Source organism: Amphiura filiformis, chromosome 19, assembly GCF_039555335.1.
Source record: "Amphiura filiformis chromosome 19, Afil_fr2py, whole genome shotgun sequence".
In the NCBI taxonomy this organism is placed as follows: Eukaryota; Metazoa; Echinodermata; class Ophiuroidea; order Amphilepidida; family Amphiuridae; genus Amphiura; species Amphiura filiformis.
Genome location: NC_092646.1, coordinates 54,114,630 through 54,128,616, shown reverse-complemented (window position 1 = coordinate 54,128,616; position 13,987 = coordinate 54,114,630). Strand labels below are relative to the sequence as shown.

General features: G+C 37.0%; 2 protein-coding genes across 2 annotated transcripts in view; both read left to right on the top strand.

Annotated features, from left to right (window-relative positions):
* The window catches only part of LOC140140649 (atrial natriuretic peptide receptor 3-like), a 70,105-nt gene extending 56,119 nt beyond the window's left edge, over nucleotides 1-13,986 (top strand). The window contains exons 7-9 of the mRNA XM_072162405.1: nucleotides 12,659-12,744; nucleotides 13,382-13,520; nucleotides 13,979-13,986. Of these exons, the coding sequence (XP_072018506.1) occupies nucleotides 12,659-12,744; nucleotides 13,382-13,520; nucleotides 13,979-13,986 (233 nt within the window). The remainder of the gene's footprint in view (nucleotides 1-12,658; nucleotides 12,745-13,381; nucleotides 13,521-13,978) is intronic.
* LOC140141645 (uncharacterized) lies at nucleotides 4,307-5,088 on the top strand. Its single transcript, XM_072163556.1, has one exon. It carries the CDS (start codon nucleotides 4,307-4,309, stop codon nucleotides 4,979-4,981), a length of 675 nt encoding a protein of 224 aa, XP_072019657.1. The 3' UTR covers nucleotides 4,982-5,088.
* Nucleotide 13,987: the final 1 nt, after the last annotated feature.

The window sequence follows — 13,987 nt, the reverse complement described above, 5'->3', positions numbered from 1 at the left end:
TGCTCACACCATAGTTAAACTATACTGTATCCCTGTAGGATTATCTACTGACCAGGTGCTAAACAACTTAATTAAATGGATGCTATAACGTACCCAAGCAAGCGAACATATCAAGGTCATAGCAGGGCATTATACAAAGAATGGTCAAAGGTCAACGTTTCCAAAGAAGTATAGTATAGATGTAGACGCAAGCTTTCGTGCGGGAAACATAAAAACATACTCGCCAGTCGTGCGGTTTTCATGACATTTGATACGGCGCTGAAGTCTAAAGCTGTTCCAAAATCAGTTTCAGACCCTGTTTCCAGACGACAATTTGTATGTTGTTACAAGGAATTCAAAGTAATTTTATCATCAAGTGACCCACATAGAGGAATACGACATCTATCGTGAGCTAATCTGCATTCTGTTGTCGGCAAAAGCCGACGATCAGGTAAAAATTCTAAAAGGAGCGTAACTAGATATTTGCGTTAATTTAATGATAAGTTTAAAACGCATTGAAAACGCCAAATTGCAGTTATAAAATATATAATATTAGTAAATCACCAAAGCGAATGGTAACGTCTATATGGAAAAGTACTGCAATAACAATAACAAACTATGTGCCCAAAGAGTTTGGAAAAACGCCCCAAAATTTAAAACAAACACGAACCTTCCAAAATAAATACATATTCGCACTCGGCGGCCCCGTCACTACCTGCCGCTGTGCTTTTGGATAACTCGTTGCTTCCCCTCTCCAGATACCTATACTTAAAGTTCGCCCATACCACACGCCTTAATGAAATTACCCAAGATTTGAAAGTTGCAGCAAAATCCTATTACCTTGTATTCAGTATCCATTGAAGGAAATCTTATCAGCTCTCATTGGATATTCTTTTTGTTTCATGCATTTGGAGAGGATCAAAACATGTGATAATCATTAACAATTGTCATTATTCACATCAGTGATCATAATTCACGTAATGTCAAATTGAAACATGATGATTTCAATATTGTTTTCCGAATAACAATGTCCTAAATGGCCTACAATTGCAAGTTATCCTTTCAGTGGTAAAGTTAGATTTAAAATTTACTGATTGGGTGGTGTTCACAGCAGATGTAACACTTGGTCTTCCAGTTCTTGGTCACAGAAAACGTTGCACTTGTAATGTTTTAATATGGGATAAAGTAAACAATGACCACTGATGTGAATAATGACATTTTGTTTTTATTGATGATTACATGTTTTGACCTCTTCCAATTCTCGAAACAAGAAGATTAATCCAATGAGCGCAGAAAACATTTTCTTCCATGGACACTGAATACAAGGCATAGGACTTTGCTGCAACTTTCAAATCTTGAGTTACTTTCATTTAAATGTACGCTGCGACATTATATTGGGACCATTGCAACAAATGAGGTGTCATAATGCGCAGAAATAAATTTTGCTTCGACTGCATATTCCAAATTTGGCATACAATCAACCGTTTAGGAATAATATCCATTATTTAAAGGGGTAATTACCTTTTGGTAGATGTTTATAATATAATCCGTTATTCATTTAGGGATTCAATCATGTTTCACCGTTGTTCATCACCGATTAACAACGATGCGTCTGCTGCCCGAGCGAAGTAAACCACTAGTATGGTCGTTGAAGACAAAAAACAAGTTCTACCCGGAAAAAATTGATAACAAGCTGATTTTGCACCAGATAAGCAGAATGCATTATAGAACAACATATCCAAAATCCGCAAAAATCCACCATGGGGAATTTGTTTTATCCAAGATGGCCGCCATAACATATATTTGACTGTATCTCAGCTTCTGAACCAGATATAATAATGATTTCAGCGTCCTTGAATAGGTGTAAGAGGTCCGAGAATTAAAATTTGTACATATCTAGAACACTGGTGTCTTCATTCACACTGGAATCCAAGATGGCCGCCAAAATGGCCGTCACAACATATAATTAGGAAGCAAACACGTAGAAGAGTAATTATAATGTCGTAAAAGAATATTTATTACACGAATTTCGGGCCTCGCCCTTCGTCAGGTGACAATAATAGTGTTGTGAGGCCTACACAAGAGAAACATTTAAAACATGATTAAAACGCGAGCGCAGGTGAATGGTGGGAGCGACACGCAAGCGACACATGAGCGACAAGCGAACAAGCGGGCAGAGCGTATACAAATCCAGCGCGTTAAACATGTTTAAGTTGGAAAACATAACGTGCAAGACGGAAAATAAAATAAATTCTTAGTCAGTGGGAGTGGTCTAGTTCGTAGACACATTTCTGATTGGACAATCGCATGATTTCGGGTGCCGTCTATCAGGCCGTAGACGACCCCACGTCATCATGCGTCTTGATAATGTGTAACACGCGTGTAGAGGTGCGCGTATGTATTGCGCTGGATGCGTAGAGTAGTGCGGAATACGCAAACGCGCTAGCAGTGCGCGCAACAGAATACGGTGAAGTTTTAAACAAGTTTCGTTCATTTTATAATGAGGGGAGTTTTTATGACGGTAACTTAGTTTTTGCTTTAAAAAAGTGTTTACAGTTATTAAAATAATATTTAACTGACTAAGAATGAGAATAAACGATAGGAATTTTTATTTTGCCTATCCTCTACCTATGATAGACGACAGGCAGGTCCAATATTTTTATCGTAGTGGATACCGGCTGTGCCGGCAACCACTACTCAAAATATTGGCACTATAGAGGATAGGCAAAATAAAAATTCCTATCGTTTATTCTCTAAATAATAAAATGCGCAAACGCGTGTGCGAGTACAAAAATATTATAGGCGTCGCGCAAGCACAAGCGTAGGCCTAAGGGTAAAAACGCGTAGAGCGTATACAAATAAAGAGCGTTAAACATGTTTAATTAAAAAAATGCACGCAAAACGGAGAAAACAAAAAATATTTTTAAAAAAAAGGGGGCGCAAGCGAGCGTAACAAGCGAGGCCTAAAGGTTGAAACGCGTGGAGTGAAAATGGGAAACCGCGCGAAAAAGTATAAGAAAAAGGGAGCGCTGAAGAAAATTATGATTAAAATTTAAAACTGTTGAAACTAGCATTGAGTCCATTGGGTTGAAGGGTGCCGAGTCTGAAGATTAATTTCTGTTCCATGTCTCTTCTGGCTTGGTCGTCACCGTGGCATTTGTAGACTCCGGAAACTTTGATGTGTGTGGTGTTGTGTCCACTGCCGGAGAAATGTTGAGCTACTGGCAAACCTGGCATCCTGAGGCGGATTGATCTAAGGTGTTCTGTAAATCGATTCGCCATTCGTCGTTTGGTCTCGCCTATGTACAAGATGTTGCACTTTGTACACTGAATAGCGTAAATGACATTGGTGGTAGTGCAGGTGAAGGCTTCGGTGACTTTGACTGTTTCTTTAGGTCCCGCGATGTTATCGGTGGATGATATATGCTTACAAGTGTTGGAGCGTGGTCGGTGACAAGGTGATGTGCTGCCTTCTTGTCGTCTGTCGGTAGGGCTGGTGATTAGCTGTATCTCAGGTTCTGAAGCAGTTATGATGACGATTTTAGTCTTTTTGAAGAAGTCTTGGAGGTCAGAGAATTCAAATATGAAATAATCTATAACACTGATATCTTCATTCACACAGGAATCCAAGATGGCCGCCAAAATGACCTCCACCATATGACATTATTAGCTATAGCTTTGTTTCTGAAGCAGATACGACAATGATTGTGCGTGTCTTTGAATTTAGGGGACAAAGAATTCAATGTTTTACATATAAAAGTACTGGAATATAAGATGGCCGGGAAGATGGCAAACTAAAATGGCTAAAATTATACATAATAAGTATAGCTCTCGCTATATATACAGGAGATGCTTTTAATCTATCTTAGCATAGGTTTTGGTAGATTCAATGGCGCAGCACAGCCACATCATGCTGTAAAGAGCTCTCGGTTGCACCACCGTTTTACTGGGATTTACCAACCATTTTCATCATATAACCCAACCAACATGCATGGTAATGTACCAACACCATTCTGAACAATAATTCACGACCATGAACTACATCATTAATTGATATTTTGGTGGCAAAACTATTTAGCTGTCTTCAAATTTTGCTGTACTACATGTAGTAAGCTAGTTATAGTACAGTCATCCAGCCACGCACAGGCCTGTACGGTTCAATAATCCCGCCTCCAGTTCAACTCTCTGCGTGCTTTGTTTACACCGTTCCATTGAACTGAACTGTTTACGCATTCATCGCCCTTCGCATAATTTGTTTCCGTTTGTTTTGCATTTGACTTATTTTCCATCATACTCCGGCTTCTAGTTTTGTCCGATTTTGTATAACATGGAGGAACTACGTACCATGCTTGTGGCAATGAAACTAGAAAATCATCAAAACTTTGCTAAAATAACAAGTCAGCTTGATCAGTTTCAAAAGGACTTTTCTTCACTGAAAACCGACGTCACTGATCTAACTTTAAGCGTCGAGCATTTAGATGCTGAAGTAAGTGAGATTAAAGATGAAACGATTCCTGACCTGCGCAAGCAACTGCAGAAGGAAATTGATAATCTAAAGAAGGCGAGAATAACTGCCGAACTGTACAGCAAAAAATCAAATCTGCTGTTTTACGGCATCCCAGAAAGTCCCCTTGAAGATACTGAAGCTGTCCTTCGCACTTTTCTGACTGTACACATGAACTATGAAAGAGCTCAGACAGTAATCTTTGCCAATGTCCATAGATTGCCATCAAAGAATTTGGAGAATACTAGACCTAGTCCCATCATCGCCAAGTTTCTAGAAATGAAGATCCGTAATGATATATTGGACAAGGCAAAGAAACTGAAGAAATCTCCGCAGAAGATTGGTATAAGTCCGCATCTACCTGCTGAAATGCAGACAGCAAGAGCCCAACTCCTGCCAGTCAAGCAACAAGCCATTAAAGATGGGAAGCGTGCCTACATCAAGACCACTGGGATTGAAGTGAAACTTTACATAGACAATGAACTATATAGACCATAAACTATTTCTCCATTTAATTCCTAGATTGAGGTGAGACTCTGCATCTAAATTTTGTGCAGTTTGAATTAAATCATAAAGGATTTTTTTCATGCCATCATTGTCTCATCCTTTACAGAACTCGTGTGGACTTTGACTCCACATAATATGAACTTGCTTTGACTTAAAATAGTAGTCTCTTACATCATTTTGAAATGTTTCTGGGTCTATGCATTTGCATTTATCTCATGTATCACGTTACTCGGTTTATGTGCAGTTTGTAATCGTATATGATTTTTCCATGCCATCATTGTCTTTTTTTCAGAACTCATGTTGGACTTTGACTCTACATAATATGTCTTTGCCTTTGATTTAAATTATTAATTTAAAATTATTTTGAATTGATTCTGGGTCTATACATTTTGCATTTATCTTACTTATTGTCAAATCATGTTACTCGGCATATGTTTCTTTTTTTTTCACCTTGCTGATTATCAATTGTATAGGCCTACCCCTAATTTAATTTCTTTTTATCATATCCAGCGAAATGGTTTTGCGTTGTGCTCTCTCGCCGTTGAGCCATATTTGTATCAAATTTCAAATTTGGTAGCACTTTCTATTTCGTTTGTTAAATTTTCATAGTTTTTGTTTGTTTGTGTGTTTTTTTATTTTTGTTTTTGAACTGTTGGCACTGTGATGGTTGAATGCAATAATTGTTACAAATATATTTATGGTACAAATTCTATTCAATGTAATTTGTGTACATCAATTTATCATAAATGTTGTGTTGATGCAAATCATGATGATATAAACAACTGGTATTGTTTCAAATGTTCTTGTACTATTTTCCCCGTTAATCATATTGCTGATGATAATGAGTTCTTATTTACAATTCAATCTTTGAATAATTGCCATACTTATAATAAGTTTTTAGAATTAAAATTTGATCCCTTATTATTTGAAATTGGTATGAACAATCATACCAATGATTATTTGCAAAGTGATGTCTTGAATTCATGTAATTATATTTTTGATCCAAATTCAGACTTCAAACTGTCCATCAAATCTGGTTTCTCAATTCTTCATTTAAATGCTCGTAGCTTTAATAAAAACCAGGATCTTATTAATGCTTTTATTTCCAATTTAAATGTTACCTTTTCAGTTATTTCTTTATCCGAAACCTGGTTTAAGGAAGATCACTCTAATTTGATTAACATTACCAATTATAACCTGCTTAATTTTCCTAGACAGGGTAGAAGAAGTGGTGGGTCTGCTCTTTACATTCATGAGTCGTTGTCTTACATTGATCGTTCTGATTTAAATCTAACACAAAACCAACATAATGTTATTAATCATTCGGAGTCTGTTTTGTTGAAATAATTTCTCCGAATTCTAAAAATATAGTTGTTGGTAATGTGTATAGAGCCCATCATACCGATGTCGATGTTTTCAATTCTGATTTATCTATATGTTTAGATCAGATTCTAGCTGAAAATAAGTTGTCTTATATTTCTGGCGATTTTAATTTAGACATTCTCGATTTTGACAAAGACCGTAAAATAAATGAGTTTGTTAATAACTTTTATTCTCACAATATGTACCCTCTTATTGATCGTCCTACTCGTATCACCGATACGTCGGCCACTATTATTGATAATATTTTTACAAATGTACTTGACAAAAAGATTCAGTCATGTATTTTCATCAATGATATCACAGACCACTATCCTATTTTTCAAATAACTGATGATGTTGATATTCATATTGATGCTCCTAAATTTATTTACACTCGGTCCTTCAATCAGAGTAATCGGGACATTTTTACAAATCGCCTTGAATTGACCGATTGGAACCATATCTTATCCGATAATTCACCCACTGGTGCATATTCAAATTTTATTTTAAAGTTTAAGGATATTTATGATAGTTCTTTTCCAGTACAGCGCAAGCGAGTTTCTAGGGCTAATGGAGTCCCTCACAAACCCTGGATTACTAAAGCCATCCTTAAGTCCATCAAGAGGAAGGATAAGCTCTATCGCAAATATAAACATTCTCCAACAGCTTCAAACAAGCTTGCACTGTCTGAGTATAGGAACAAACTTACTTCAATCATTCGTGCATCAAAGAAAAGTTATTTTTGTAATTTACTTGATATTCACAAACGAAATATGAGGAAGACATGGGGAGTTTTGAATGGCCTCTTGGGTAAAAGTAAGAAAGGTCTTCCGGATTCTTTTGTTATTAATGGTAACAGTGTGTCTGATCCACAACAAATAGCTGATGGCTTCAATGACTATTTTGCCGACATAGGCCCTAATTTGGCCAGTAAAATTCCTGATGTTCAAACAAATTTCACTGATTTTCTCACATCTGCTCCTTCACCAATGAACTCGATCTTTCTTAAGCCAACAGATGAGGAGGAAATTGTTGATATTTGTTCATCGTTCAAGTCTGGTACAGGTTGTGGTTATGATGATATTAAGCCTGACATAATTAAGAATATTATTCACTTAATTAAGACACCGTTAAGCCATGTTTTTAACTTATCTATTAGTTCAGGTGTTGTGCCGGATGATCTCAAAATTGCCCGTGTTGTTCCCATTTATAAATCTGGTGATTCTACTTTATGTAACAATTATCGTCCAATTTCTGTTTTGCCCATTTTTTCTAAAATTTTAGAAAAATTATTCACAAAAGATTATTTGGATTTCTCGATCGTCACAATTTACTTCAAAATTGTCAATTTGGTTTTAGACATAATCACTCTTCTTACATGGCACTTCTCACTGCATATGATAAAATTGTTTCTGACCTAGATAAGAATTTTCATTCCATGGGAATCTTTTGGACCTCTCGAAGGCATTCGACACCATTGACCATAACATTCTCCTGTCCAAACTTAATCACTATGGGATCAGAGGAAGTGCCTTCGAGTGGTTCAAGAATTACCTTTTGAACAGAACTCAGTATGTTGTCTTCAAAAATCATAAATCATCTTTTCGTTCTGTATCATGTGGTGTGCCACAAGGCTCAGTGTTAGGTCCACTGCTTTTTATTATTTTCTTAAATGATATTGTATTCTCCTCTGACAAATTCAATTTTGTAACTTTTGCAGATGATACTAATGTCATCGTCTCACATCCAAATCTTTCTGATCTAATTACTATTGTAAACACTGAGTTGGAAAATCTTTCTGTATGGTTTAAATGCAATAAGTTATCACTTAACATCGATAAGACTAATTTCATCATGTTCAAAAATAGACACAGTAATAGAAGGTATGAGGATGATCAACTTGATATTTGTATAAATGGTATTAAGGTTTCCAGAGTTGCCAATACTAAATTCCTTGGCGTTATCCTAGACGAATCGTTAACTTGGTCTAAGCATACTGCTAACATTGTTAATATTCTTTCTAAATACTGTGGCATTTTATACCGTTTCAAAGAGTTTCTTCCTTGCAAAACGTTATTTTCTTTATATAACACTTTAGTGTTACCTCATATTTTGTATTGTAATTTGATTTGGGCAGATCAAAACAACATCCATCTTAACACTGTTCACCTAAAACAAAAACGAATTATGAGAATCTGCTCAAATTCCCACTGGCTTGAACACACTCCGCCATTATTTAAGAAGTTCAATGCTTTGACTATTCATGACATCCACAAATTAACGCTTGGTTTATTTATGTATAATTACTCTCACTGCAACCTTCCTGGTACTTTTTCAGATTACTTTGTTCAAAACAGATCCATTCACAATTATCCTACTCGCAATTCTTTACTATATCGTCCTTATAATTTTAAATATGATTTAGCAAGGAACACTATCAGAAGACAGGGTCCTTTGTATTGGAATTCGATGGATTTGGAGTTGAAAAATATTAAGTCAGTACATGTTTTTAAGAAAGGGTTTAAGTTACATTTATTGTCTCGGTATTAATCATGTTAATATTATATTTTTCCAGTTGATCATGAATATGTGAATTATATTGCCATCACATAAGCCAACAACACTCTGTTTGCACCTGTCTCGTCCTGTTTGTCTGCACTTTGTCCTGTCCACTGTTTGTAGCAAGTTTTTCATGTTACTTTGCATATTTATGAAATGTCAAGGTGGCCAATTTTAACGAGCTTTGCTCTCTTTTGGTTTTCCTACCAATGAACTGTTTTGTATATTTATCATGTTATGTATTTTCGGTGAAATAAATTGAACATTGAACATTGAACATTTTGAGGGAATAGGTTTTAGGGGTCACGTATGTTGCTAATTCTACAGGTCTAATCTCCTCAGCATTCTGCATTTTTCTCCCGTACAATCCCCACATGGTATAACAGCTTATAACAGATTTAAGTCTTGCAAGACGAACATCCGTTACTTACTTCGAAATTCCTGGAGGAGAGCTTACACTTGCATCGAACAAATTGAAGCAAGATTTGGGGTGATCATCCAAATCTGTCATGACTGGTGTTAATACATGTACTGGGTGCGTCAGAGAGTTTCCAACCCCATTGCTCTTGAAAAGTCATCGCTTGTGCGCTTAACCCAAAGCATTGCTCACCCGCTTGCAAATGAACCCAGAGGCTGTGAAAATATGCTGCTCTTACAGTAGGTGGATGCTTCCGTGCATTATGAGATACCTTGTTTGAGGATACCACAGTGATGAATTTGGCGAAGCGTGGACCGTTTAGAGAATCGTCTTTCTTGCCATCACATTACGATTACAAACAATCTGATGCTGGCTTCACCAATTTGTTGAATTTGTTCTACTTTCGCCTCAGGATTGTGCATGATGCATCACCATAGGTAAATTTAGTTTTCCCATGGCCAGCAGAGACGGTGTCACAACTACTCACTGCACAAATGAACAGGAGATGGGATGTCACTACTTCACCAGCTTTGTTAGCAAGGTCTTGAACTCAGTGGTACATCAAAAGTACATTGTCTTGCCTGGCAGATTGAAGGGTACATGTCACTACAATGTATGAGCATATCCAGTACTATTGTGCACGATATGAACATTTGCTTCCAAGTATCGAACCAGCAACTAGATGAACTGACTTCTTTGTCATCAGGTTTAAAAGCTACTGATAGTGATGGCGTCAACTGTGACAAGACAGAGGCTGTTGGGGGCAAACATTCAGAAAACGCTTGACAATAATTATGAATATAACAGAAGCGTCATTAAAAGAAGTGGCCAAGTGCAGTCTTTCAGTTGAGCCAAATCATATGTTTTCACGCCTTGTAAATATAGTACAGAGGGAAGACAACATGACTCCATAGTTTGAATATGAATTTGCCACAATTCCCACAATTCACACATAAACCAGTGAAAGCACAACTAGCAAAGCCCTTCTAAATAGAGTGGAATCTCCTGAGCAAAGGGCGCATCTTATGCATGATCTTGATGGCAGCGCCATTCTTCATCAGGTTAACTGCAGTAAGAAAGTAAAATAAAAAGATGTATGGTAGCAATGCAATAATCAACCATCTGTAATCAAGATATGGAAACTGTTGCGTTGTTTTTGATGGCTACGTACAGGGTCCATCAATAAAAGACCTCGTTGATAGGTCGATATTTGGAAGCCATTGATAGTAGCATGCATCCTAATTCAACCAGAGGAACTACATAATAATAATAATAATAATAATAATATACGGCGCTTACTATAGCGCAATACCAAACATGTTCATTGCGCTTTACAAAATAAGAACTTAAACACTACATGGTCTTATGCAACAAGCAATATTAAAAACTACACAAAAAAAACAACAGATTAATACAAATGTGTCTTGAGCGAGCGTTTGAAAATGTCAACAGATGGAGAAGATCTTATTGAGAGTGGTATGTTATTCCAGAGGCGTGAGCCGAAGACACTGAAGGAGCCATCACCGATACATTTCTGAGATCTTGGAATGGTAAGGCAGCACTGATATTTTGATGAGCGTAGACCGTCCCGTGACGGTTTGTGGGTTTGAACGCATTCCTCAAGGTAGATTGGTGATAGACCATTCAATGTCTTGTAGATATGAAGAAGAACTTTGAATTGGATACGTTTGTCTATCTATTGTGATCCTGAGGCAACAGTAGAACAAATTGGTGAAGCTGGCATCGTATTGTTTGTTATCTTTATAATGATGGCAAGGAAGAGGATTCTCTAGTTCTAAACGGACCACTTTTTGCCAATTTCATTACTATGGTATCTTCTAAAAGAGCAGCATATTTCCACAGCCTGCGGATTCATTTGCAAGCGGGTGAGTAATGCTCTGGACTAAGCTCACACCCAATGAGCTTGATCAAGAGCAATGGGGTTGGAAACTCTCTGACGCAGTACATGTATTAACACCAGTCATGGCAGATTTGGATGGAGCATCCCAAAGGTTGATTCAGTTTGTTTGATGCAAGTGTAAACTCTCCTTCGGGAATTCTTGTGGAAGTAGTGGCTATTAATTATGACGAAAACAGTGACTGAGGGTTTGTAATTACTTCAGACACTGATACATGGCCAATTATTGATTCTAATGTGATGGGCAACTTCAACGTTAAAAGAAATAGCACAATTTCAATCTGTGACCCCTATTCCTCAGAACCTATTCAAAGATTAAAATCATCTTCAGTAGCTATATAGCGAGAGCTAATTCTGTAAATTTTAGTCATTTTGGTGGCTATCTAGAATTCCAGTGTGAGTGCAGACTTCAGTTGAGCTTTATATAATTATGTACAAACTTGAATTCTTTGTCCCCTATTTATTCAAAGTCACAAAAATCATTGTTATATCTGCTTCAGATGCAAAGCTATAGCTAATATCTATAACACTATATAGCTAATAATGTCATATGGTGGTGGCCATTTTGGCAGCCATCTTGGATTCTGGTGTGAATGAAGACAGCAGTGTTTTAGATAATAACATATTTCAATTCTATGACCTCCAAAACCTATTCTAAAACACTAAAATCGTAATCAAATCTGCTTCAGAAGCTGAGATACAGCTAATTATATATTGTGGCGACCATTTTGGCGGCCATCTTGGGTTCCAGTGTGAATGAAGATATCAATGTTATAGATATGTACAAATTTGGATAATAAAAATTCCCCATGGCGGATTTTTGCGGATTTTGGATATGTTATTCTATAGTGTATTCTGATTGTCTGGTGCAAAAATCAGCTTGTTAACAATTTTTTCCGCGTCAAAATGTTCAACGACCATACTACACGCAGACGCGCCGGACGCGAGTTATTAATCGGTTATAAACAACGGTGAAACATGATTGAATCCCTTTCAATAACGAAACAACTCAACCTTACAAGAAGATCGCGGTATTTCTCTGTTGATATCGGCAATAAAACTAAAGAACAAAGCGGTAATATTTAGCTGCTACCGCCAACATAAGAGAGTTCATGTTTACGCATACGTTCCAAGCATGACGAATTTTACGCGCTCATGCGTAACGCGTACGCATAACCTTGCGTTCGCGTATACGCTACTGGACTGTGGATTCATCACGGATTAACAACGGTTGGCTCCTGTACAAAGGTATAGGAAGAGTTGTTGACGTTTGCATGTGAAATAAGGAAAAGTAAACACGTCAAAAGACACACACCTCAAAGTCATGGAGTCATTGTGGGTACCACCATTGCGTTGAAATCACTGCACATAACGTACATATTTTGTTATATAATTTATATTATTATTTTAGGAATAGGAGGTACAGTAGCTATCAAAGCCAACGGCGACAGAGATGCTGATTACTCACTGTACGACTTCAGAGAGGAAAACTTTGAGGTGAGAGGATAGCAAGCTGATTGCTTCAAATGTGGTGTTATTGTAAAGGGGAATAGAGTAGCTATCCATTGATATCAACATCGTAAACTTCACCTCTATCACTCGAAATATCTCGCACTATTTTGATCAGGTCGGCTGGCGAGTGCAGCCTCAGAGTTAGTCTCCTACGCAGCCAGTTTGGTTACGCTCCCTCCACATGTGGAGGGAGCGTAACCAAACTGGCTTCGTAGGAGATTACGATTTGCGATCGTTCTGACATAATTATTATCAAAATCTCAAAATTATGATACTACAAATAGGGCGAATTTGACAGTTTACTTATAGATTTTAAGTTGGAACATGTGTAAGTATTACAAATATGCCAAAAAATCGGTTTTGAAAAAATAAAGGTATATTCTGAAAAAAGATCGTACGTTAAGCGGCAAGATATTTTGTATGCAAAATCTCCTATAATTATACTTGTCAGGGCCAAATTTCAATAGTTGCACACTCCTTACAAATAATCGAGATAAAATGGCCCTGGAATTTGAAAAATTGAGAATCATGAGGAGGGCTAGCACAACAGTCGTTAACGTCTGGCATTACGTTCACTGATATGTCTTTTAAAATACATGCAATTATTAAATTATAACCATAGGTTGTGGCAAGTTATTACGGGGCAACGGGGCAAATTGTTATTGAAGGTGATATACATTGGCCAGGAGGGGCAGACGGACCACCACCTGATACTCCATTTTGTGGATATGAAAATGAAAATCCGCTCTGTCGTCAACAAGGTAACGACGTGATTTTTTAAACTACATAATGTTATTGACTTGTTGTTATTAAACCATTTTCCTTAAATCAATTGTCTCATTTTACAAGTGCACGTGGCTCATTGCAAACTAATTCTAATTTTTACAGAAACTGTTTCGCCTATAGCAATAGCCGGAATAGCGGTCGCTGGACTTGGAGTCATTGGCATAGTTATATGCTTTCTTATTTATAAGTATGTATGAAGTTGACTAGTCTCAGTTAATTCGTCAATTTGTTTGTTTTGTTTAGTGTCTTAATATATGCCTGTAGATGGAATTCCACGGTATTCATAATAAAACGAGTCTTACTATTCTCAACATCAACTAGTGAATGGTATCTTAACCCCGGTGTGATACATGTAGCTAATATTTTAAGGGATTACAGTCGTGATCTTTTTTATCTATCATTTGTATTTTATTATCCCTCCATTGTATTACAGGAAGATGAA